This window comes from Athene cunicularia, assembly GCF_003259725.1.
Source record: "Athene cunicularia isolate RWA chromosome 1 unlocalized genomic scaffold, athCun1 chr1_part3, whole genome shotgun sequence".
Taxonomy (NCBI): domain Eukaryota; kingdom Metazoa; phylum Chordata; class Aves; order Strigiformes; family Strigidae; genus Athene; species Athene cunicularia.
The window spans coordinates 840,617-850,584 of NW_020799093.1; the positions used below are offsets into that span (position 1 = coordinate 840,617).

Sequence of the window (9,968 nt, forward strand, 5' to 3'; positions counted from 1 at the left end):
GTAGGAAAGTAAATGATTAAAGAGATACAAATGACTGTATAAAGGAGAGAATGACTAAAGGGCTACTGAGAAGGCAATTTGGAGGAATGCAGAGGCGAGGGATGGAAAATGAGATAGCATTATGGGCAGGCTCCAGGGAGCCTTAAGACAAAAGTGTGCCCACTGATTTGTGATGGTAACATCAGAAAACTGTGGTCAGTATATGGCTACTCTAGTGTTGTGGAAACAGGCATACACTCCGAGACCTTGGGGCTTTATCCCCCAGCTGCCTGGGAGCACAGCAGTGCGTTGGTTGTGAACCTGTCTGCTGTGACAGAATCGGTATGAGTCCACCATCAACTGCAGTCCTTGAGACCTGAACAGAAGAGGTTGAGAGTGTGCCTGTGGAATGCGTATGTATATTGTTTGGTACAGTGTAGTGCAAGTATGCCATGCCAAATTTGGGTTATTTATATATGATATCTAACCCTAGAAAAGTATCAGTGATGTTCTTGGCCAAATCTATGTTCAAGCAACAGCTGAACAGGTTTTCATCAAAATTCTCTTCTGAGAACCGCTTATATTTTGATTGGAAATCCTTTGGATAGCATGGAGTTCTGCTCTTTTGTGTGAACCAGAAAACAACATGTTGGGATGACAGCACTGTCTCAATCTTACCATAGAACCGCTGTCCTTTTGCCAAAAAGGAGCTAGCAATTTTTAAGATACGGCTTGTTAAAAAGTATATATAGTTGTAGAATAGTGTAAGTTAAGTTACTAGATTCCTCTTTAGTTCACTGTGTCTATGAAAGCAGGAAACCAACGCACATATTTTTGATCTCTTGCAGTAAGACAGTTCCCTTTTTTATTCTACTGCAGAAGTGGAGTTACCGTTCAAGAAATTAAAAGCATGCAAGGGTTAGGAATTATTTCTTTGTCAAATAGTTGATGAAGTCTAGATCCTAAACTTTCCTATACATGCTGTTACCTTGATTTTTCAGAAAGAGTTGTAACGTATGTATGTTTGCTCTTGCAAAACCTTTTTTCCCTCTCCTGCAGGTAAGCATGAAGCAGCAGTAAGAGGTCTGTAGCTATCTTTGTGATAGCTAGCTTGGCATGAACAGTGAGCAGCTAGAGATGCCTATAAAATGGAATCAGAGATCCTGGATTTTTAAAACTTGTTTGTAAGCAGTAGTCTCTTATTTTCAAAAGCCTTTTTGCTTTAGTTTCCTGAGCACAAGAATGATACTTGACATGGGGTCTTGTTTAGAACTCCTGTTTTCAAAGGAAACAGGTTTTACTACATGTTCTCTTTGATGGGACTCGCACAACAATTTGTGACTACATGCTATTTTCTTTGCCTTCACTTTCTGCAGTGCTGATTCCTTTCTGCTAAAGATGGCTCAGACATGGGCAATTCTGGCTGCACTTCTTTTCCTGCTAATCAACCTGATTGAAGGGTCAGGTATGTGTGAAGGATCCCAAACTACATGCAGCACTTTTTGTTACTCCGTATTTCCAGCTCACCTGTGTGTGGAAACTTTGCAGTTCACCAGGGGAGATCTTGCTTATTGTTTAATGTGAATGAAAAAAGTGATGTCACATTAGTTGACAAAATAATCCTGTACCCTGGAGAGTGGCACAGAATTATACACCTGATGGGAACCCAACACAGATCATCTGAAGATCCATCTCCAGTTCAACTGAGACAATTATCAGGAGAGCTATGATTTCTGGCAGAAAAAAAGATCTATATATGTCTCATACTTCATATGCCCCACGAACTATGGCACCAAGTGATCTTGGGTTTTCACCTTGTTACAGGTCTGTGTTCCACTGCTATCCCTGCTTTTACTTGCACTTTAACCACAGCACCTAATTCAATAACACAATATTTATTTTTGGAAAGTAGTTTCCCTTAAGGGCGAATCTTGCCCCTCCATCAGTTTTTCAAAGCTCATAATAAAGTAAGAGAAATCTGTTGCCTAAAAAACAGATGGAGGACTTGTAGCTCACCAGCCTGTATAATGTACCTGGACAATGTCCACAGCGAAAAGGCACCATTTCCATCACATTTTCAGACCTCAAAGAGTGATAGCAGGAAACTGGACCTGGAAATTGAATGCTATTTATATGTGTCTGCACAGAGCAATGTGTCCCCAGGGCTACCAGTACAGTAAGGAAGTAGAAATTTTTAAGTGTGATGAAGCCAAGAGTTTCCTATGCTTTGACAATTGTTATAGCATCATTTTTAATGTCTGTTCTCTTCTTATGTAGCTTACAACATGGTGAGTGTTGAGGCTGGTGATGAGGCTGTGTTGAGTTGCCCTTATGTCTCCAAGTTGTCTTTGCTAATGGTGACATGGAAGAAGAAATGCAGCACTTGCTGCTTGTTGGCCTATAGACGTGATCACAATGAGACAAGCAAGTTAAAATGCAGTGAGAGGGTGATGTGGAAATATTCACCTGACAGTGATCCTGCTCTTCGTATTTACCCTGTGAACCTTGGTGATGAGGGAAATTACACCTGTGAAGTTGTCAGCAGTGCAGGGAATTTTCTTTTTTTCTCTTATCTGACTGTGATAGGTAAGACACACCTTGTCTTTTTTCTTTTTTCTTTTTTTTTTGTGTGTGCGTGTGGAGAGAAAAATTATTTGATTTAATTGATTTGGTGGTAAAAGACCAAATTAATTTTGGATGCATGCTGAAATTGAAAATAAAGAGGTAAACTGATTTAGTCTGGCTGTTTGGAGAATGGGAAAAAAAGGCATGAGGGGTTATGTAATAGGACTGGGCTGGTCTACGATGAAATAATCTGGGGAGTTTATGTTTGTGTTTTTTAACTTCTGATTCATGAACAGGGGAGGTTTTAAAATGGACCATATCCAACAGTCTGCACAGTTTCTGAGAGACCACTTTAGGCTTAGCATATGAATGTTCACATAACCAGGAGTATCCACTCTTGGTTAAGTTAATGCAAACAGAAGGTAGCAGATAAATATTGCTGCTATAAGCTGAGAAAGAGGACGCTAAACCAAAATTCACATTGAAGTCAATGGGTGTCTTGTCTGGGTAAGAGCTAAATAGGAAGGAAGAAAAGTTTTCAGAACACTATCTGGAAATATTGCACTCTTCCAAAAATACTGAAAGCTGTCTTATAAGACTATCACTAAAATAAAAATTAAATTAGCCTATTTTCAACCTATGGGAACAAAAGAATATTAGGAAACATAAACAATACATCATCTTTTTCAGATAGTCGAGTAAACTATCTCTAGGTTTCCATAAATTAAAAAGAAGAACACCACGGGAGAAGATTTTTGTGTTCTGGTCATACTGGTTAATTTTCAGTGATGCTCAGAAGGCTTGTGGGAAGTTAATTTTGGAACTCTGTAACTTCTATTATTAGTTTTTGTCACTTTTTTTTTTTTTTTAAACGTTCTTCCGTGTAAGGTCTTGCCTTTCTGAAAATGCCTTAGGTATTGTCCGAGCTTTTGCCTGTTTTGTCAAATGCAGAATATGAGTTGTTGGACTTTAGGTAGAACAGTTTTGTCTGATTCTTCCTTTTATTTCTCTGCTGTCAAATTCTTGATTCTACCTACCTAATCTCCTAAATATTTTAAATGGAGCTTCAATAAGCTGTGTTTTCTTCAGTGTGTGCACTGATGTATTTATAAATCTTCATTTAATCCACCCCTATCTGTCATCCCATCTTATCCTCTTACAATGGTAATCACCTTTTGGAAGACATGAGGAAGCAATACTTCTAAATGCAGCTAGCTAGTTTTGGAGATGTTCACCTTGGACTTATTGACGTATTTTTTTCCCTAAAGATTGTTGGTGCTAGTATTCCAAATTATTCTAAGAACTCTTGCACCGGTCAGGCAAACTGAAAGATACCACTTATTTTTCTGTTGCTCAGTTGGTGATTTTATACTACATTAGAAATCATGGTTGTGGTCTTTTTTTATCTTCCTCTCTAGTCCGACCTACAGTGACTCTGACCTACGACAAGAGCAGGGTGGCTGTCTGTCAAGCGTCTGCTGGAAAGCCAGCTGCTGAAATCTCCTGGATCCCTGCAAGTAATCACAGCACTGAGGAAGAAGTCCACCACCCCAATGGAACAGTGACCAGAGTGAGCTACCTAGGCTGGGTCAACAGCGCGCTTCCTAATGTCACCTGCCTGGTTACCCACCCAGCTACAAACCAGATTATGTCCCTAGACCTGTCATGTAAATAACACTGTTCTGTAATTGCTCTTCTTCATGCTCTTGTGCTTCTTTGTGCTGTTCTGTGCAGCTCTTCCCACTGAATATCAGGGCTCTGCAGATTGTTTAGTGGGGTGATAGGCCAAAGTTCTAGTGAATGTTGGCAGAGAAATTAATACTCTGGAGTTAGTCAGTTGAAACCAAATGTTTTGTGGCATTGTATGGGGAAGCTTTCAGTGCATGCTTTTTTCTACCCCTGTTCATTTTTACAAGAGATCCTCGTTCTATTTTGGTGGGTTAACCTTGGCTGGCTGCCAGATGCCCACCAAGCATGCATGAGCGATACATGCTCTATCCCTCCCTTTGCTCGAGAAGATGGGGAGAGAAAAATATGATGGAAAGCTCATGGGTCGAGATAAGGACAGGGAAATTACTCACCAATTACTGTCATGGGCAAAATAGACTCAACTTGGAGAAATTAATTTAATTTATTGCCAATCAAATCAGAGTAGGATATTGAGAAATAAGAATGAATCCAAAATCACTGTGATATGGCTAATTTTTGATGTGAAGCTTTGAATGCCTGAATTTGATTTTTGTCCAGCTTCCCACAGTAGTGGTGGTCCTGGGAGAATGTCTGTTTGTGACTTTCAAGTGATCTTTCCAAGGGTCGAAGGTAGTAAAGGGTAAAATTCAGCTTCTCAGCCAGCTGTGCTGGACCTGTTAGAAGTCTGATGCCAAGAGGATTTGTAAAAACAGCTGAATAAGTGCTCATAACACCAAAATATCTCAGTAGAGGCATGAAGGACAGAATTCATCATAGACTGGTCATTGAGAACAGTATTTTGCAGGGATGGAAGGTCAGTTCTGTTGTTGCAGCACTAATATAATTTGAAGAAAGGGAAACTGTGCAGACAGATGAGTTGAAAATGAAAGTGTGTTTGTACACACAAATGCCTGGGTGTGTGAGGCAGCTTTCTACTGCTGGTTGACAGGCATCCAGACATCTCATCTGTGTCTCAGCTCGAGCTGTGTGGGTAGAGGATTAGCTTTCTCCTCTGGTTAAGATAGGTAGTAACATCATATAGTCAGTGGATGATGATGCCTCGCTCTGAAACTAACTTTCTTTTTTCATCTCTCAGACACCTCCCACAGGCTTCTCTGTCTTCTGATAGGAGGATCTGCAGTTGTTGCTGCTGTCAGTGGTGTGACTTTATGCTTGATTTTCCGGTGCAGAGGTAAGTGATTTGATGAGCCTGAAATGCTGACTGTGCATCGGTATAAGGGCATGCACTTTATTCCTGAGAGAGGGGTGGGACGTAAGGATTGAGGAAAATGTCCATATATGATGCATTGTCCTTTTGGAAAACTAATTAAATACGGGGCAGATCTTTAAAACAAGTCTGGGGTTCTGTAAGAGGCATAGTTATTATGCTATTAATGCATTATATACATATGGCAGACAGTCATCCAGGATGAAAAGGATTATTTCTGAGACTAGGGTAGGTTCTGAGTTTTTAGCATTATTTTGATCATTCTGCATTTTCTAACATAAAATTCTGTACATAAAAATGATAGTTCACAAACTAGTGACTCTAGTCCAATGAACAGAGACAAACAACCCACCTGGTTCCATTAGCAATCATAAATTTTTCCTTGAGCAAGTGTAAGAAGAGGCCAAATGTACATACTGTCTTCTGGTATACTAGCAGTTTTTTTCAGGCTGTGTAGGTTTCATTGGCACTGGGTCAGGCTCATACTGAATAATTTGATGCTGACATCTCAAATGATGGTTTGCTACTCTTGGAGTTGATGGCTGTGATGGGGTATGAAGGGATTGGAAGCCCTAGTGGAGGCTTAAAATGTGAGGAAGAGAGAATAGTAGGCTGAAGGCAAGAGTGTTTTCATGAGAGCAGGAGATGAAGCACTGGGAGAAGGAAACGTAGAGGTGTGGAACTGTCAATGGAGAGAACTTAAGAGAGAATCAGAGTGACTGATTCATTCCCCTTCATTTCCCTAGTTCTTCTCTAGCTTTACTGCTTGTCTGGGTTTCTTCTTCTTTCATATGGGTTCCATGGTCCAGCATGTCCCCACAGAACTGAGGAAAAGTGCACCCAACTGACACAATTCAGTCATGGCTCCCAGGGTGATCAAAAATTTCAGTGAAGGGAAAAATAAAACAGTAGCACATTCAGGAGCAGGACATCAAAAATAAGAAATTGAACGACGAGTGTAACTGAAGAAAGTCTTTCAACAGCTGAGGGCAGCTAGAGGAGAACTCTAGACGTAACAGCTGTGCACCTTGCCCCATCAAACCATTTTCATTTCCTGACATCCTACTTTCAGCTTTCCGGTTACATTCACTGGCACACAGGTTGGCAGTTCCATTTGCAGTAAGTGGGTTTTTCCTTCTATATGTGCTTTGTGCTTTTATTTTTTTCTTCTGTATTCTTCACTAAAACATGTAATTTCATTGCAACGTGTCTGCTCTGGCAAAACTCTCATTTATCTCTGTGTGTGCTTGGAGGGTGGAATGAGGAAGTGTTGCAGGAGAATATTGGACTTGCACAACTCTATGAGAGTTATATCCAGCAACGTCGTTTATTTTCCCAATAGTACATACTCATGATCTCGCCAAAGCTCTTACTTCATAATTAGCACATCAGCAATTAGGCAGCTATCAACCTTTTCTCCTATCAGCATAAGACCACTCTAACACACGCTGTACAGACCAATCAACTCCTTGTTCACGCGCTGTTCACACAGCGGTAACTTCTCACAATTCGGTACTTTTCCACAGTTCAGTGTTAAAGCTGTCTGTTGTTTTTTCACTGCCACCTTGGCACAAACTCAGCAGTTTCTTATCTTTATCCCAAGGCCTGTTTTTCATCAAAGCCTAGCTGCTTCTCAGAGGCTGTGCAAGGCTGACAGGCCAATGTCTCCCACAAGGAAGTGTTTCTGGGAGGGTGTCTATTGTTTGGATGGCCCTACCTTCATGTATATTCAGAATATCCGAGTAATTGCATAAGCACTAGATCAAGAGTGGAGTAGTGCGTTTCCTGCCTAAGAATACTATAAATTCTATTAACAATGGCAATGGTTAAGCTGAATTTTAAATCTCCCTTAAGTTAATGTTTTCACATTTCTGCCTCACAGGGTAACCTTAACTCTAATATTTTGCTTAAGAATGTGTATTTCCCTTGATGGCAGAAACCTGCCTGATTAAAGACTGGATGAAAACAGACAGGCATTTTACAATGAGGGAAAAGGGTGCACTTCCTTATGCTGTGTTAGAGACAAACACAGCTATGAAAATTTTATTTTTTAAGTTGCAGTTGAAACACTCAGAAGTTAGGAAGCAGCAGTGATAAATTTGCCACTGCAACTTTTACTTCCTTTCTAATTCCAGTGTGTCGTGATACATGTTTAACAGCGTGATAATATGCCGCTCTTTCCTTAGGGCTTCTGCCTCATTTAATGCACACTGAAACAGCAATTATTTCATATTTTGCTTTATGCTCAGAGTTAAATTAATGGCTGTGTGCCTTGTTTGTTGCAGACTAGTCAAACAGTGCTCTGAAGTTTGATTAATTTCCTGATATGCTATTCTATAGCATTTGGGACGATTTGACTGACAGAGTGGGAGTTACAGAGATCAAAGTCAAAAGCTTCCAGTAATTTTAGATGCCTAAATTGGATTGCCTGTGGCCTGTCTGTTTTTTTTTTTTTTCAGAGAAGTTAGCATTGTTGATTATAATCTATTTTGCTAAAGAGACTGACATTTCAAAATTTGTTTTCAGTCACATTAAGAAAAAAAAGTATTCAAAAGACTATCCTGTTTAGGCTTTGTAAAGGTGGCTGTTGCATCTCTCTGTCATTTCAGGTTTCACTCTCTGTGCCCTACCCCTTTGCTCACAGAGCTTACTGAAATAACTTCACAGTTTCTTTGCAAAAGTAATGTTGCCTAGCGTTTTTTTTCTGGTCTTGTTTTTTGTTTGGACTCTATAAGTACAATGGTTCCACGAAATTCTACCATGTTTTTCTTTATGTTGCAGACTAAGAACTTCAGGTCTGTGCAATCACATGAGAAAACAGATGCGGTCAATCTTCCTGTCTTATCAGAGAGTATCTACCAGAATGACAATCCAAGAATGATATACATGAACTATTAACAATGTAGGCACAAGCAGTCTACTACCAGCTCGGCTACTAATGATACTCAGTTACTTGAACTTGTACTTCAACCAAGAAATCTCAGACCTTACCACATCGCAGGCCAGCAGAACACTCAAAGCTGCCCTACAAAAGCCTTTTACTTTCCTGACCTGAAGACAGCGGGGGAGAACAACCTGTTTTAGTAAATTATTTATCTATGTCTCTAAATATCAGCACAGCTCTTGAAACATTTGAAATTTTTAAATATATATCTGAATTTTATTCGAAAATGGACTCTGAGGTATGTGTTGTCTTCCCTCAAATTGATAATTGACATATTTCTGTGCCATGTTAACAGACTGTTCCTGAATATGTAGCACTTTTTTCCATTTTCACAACTGGATTTTCTTTTCAATTTTGTGGTGGAAACCAGGAAGTGACGCAGGGGACCCCAAAACATAGAAGGTCAAAGAAATGCATCCAACAGAAATTCAGAAATAAAAGAGTTGGTTTTTTTTTCTGGGTAGTTACGTGTGGTAGATGACAATCTGGTATTTGTTATCTTTGTTGAATTTTTATAATGTATTTATTTTTCAATTAAACTTTCTGTTTGCATTGATAATGGAAGAAAAAAAAAACCAATTTGAAATTGTACTTGATATGGAAATGAGATATCACTATATGGGGCAATTTTCTAAGATTAATTTTAAAGTAAATCTGTAAATATGCAAATAATTACCTAAATGATTTCTGGGGCTATTTGGGTAAATGTTTATTGACCAGTTTCTTAGGAGCTGAGATCACAAGCATTAAGTTGTGAACAATGCAGGTCATGTGCTTGTTTAAAACACACACACCCACACCCACACCCAACCAAATAATTTATTTCTTCTCATCTTTGTGCCCCAAGCTGAACCTCCTCCTCCCCCCAGATTGGTTGTTAATTTCAGTTTTCATTCATCAGATTTGGCAGACCTTCCAAACGCCAATGCAGCACTAAGTATATTCAAGTGCATGTTTCAAACGGCCTTTTCCTGATCGTTGCTGGAGGACGTCATCTCTGCTCCTTCACTGTTCTCAGCATGAGGATCTCCCTGTGCCTTCTAATTGCACTTCACTTTATCACTTCTAGATAGACATACGGGTGGTGGGCATCTAGTGACATCGCTCCAGACTTACATTTTAGTCAGAAAGGCATGAAGAGCAACTCTGCCTTAATGAAAAGGGCCTTAATGAAAAGACCCTAATGAAGGCAGTCCATTCACCCCTGCTGGGTACCTGAGCAGAGCCTTTCTTGTGGTGTTAAATGTCCCTGATGGGTAACTATGTCAGAGCTGTGTCCAGCTTCTTCATACCATCTGTGGGCAAGGAGATGCACCATTTCACATATACAGCCTCTGGGAGAAATAAGTGACAGATACCTTAGAATTAGTGAAAACAGGATTTCACTGATGCTAGCTAGGAAAAGCATTGTGTAGCTCTGGTGAAATCCACAGCAGTGCCTTAGTCTCAGGAAGTGGTTTCCCAGTTCTGCTGGCCTACAGCTGGCAATGCATGGTGGGCATAATCCAGCACCCTTTTTTGTTCTCTCTGTCAGCTGCGACTCTTCACAGTCACGGTGCTGTC

The 9,968-nt window shown here is 40.0% G+C and overlaps 1 protein-coding gene across 1 annotated transcript; it reads left to right on the forward strand.

Annotated features, from left to right (window-relative positions):
• The first annotated feature begins 1,377 nt into the window (after positions 1-1,377).
• On the forward strand, positions 1,378-8,627 carry LOC113475991 (cell surface glycoprotein CD200 receptor 1-B-like). The gene is made up of 6 exons (XM_026841247.1): positions 1,378-1,444; positions 2,257-2,565; positions 3,963-4,211; positions 5,330-5,425; positions 6,534-6,580; positions 8,243-8,627. The coding sequence occupies exons 1-6, from the start codon at positions 1,378-1,380 to the stop codon at positions 8,357-8,359; spliced, it is 885 nt and encodes a 294-aa protein (XP_026697048.1). The 3' UTR covers positions 8,360-8,627.
• Positions 8,628-9,968: the final 1,341 nt, after the last annotated feature.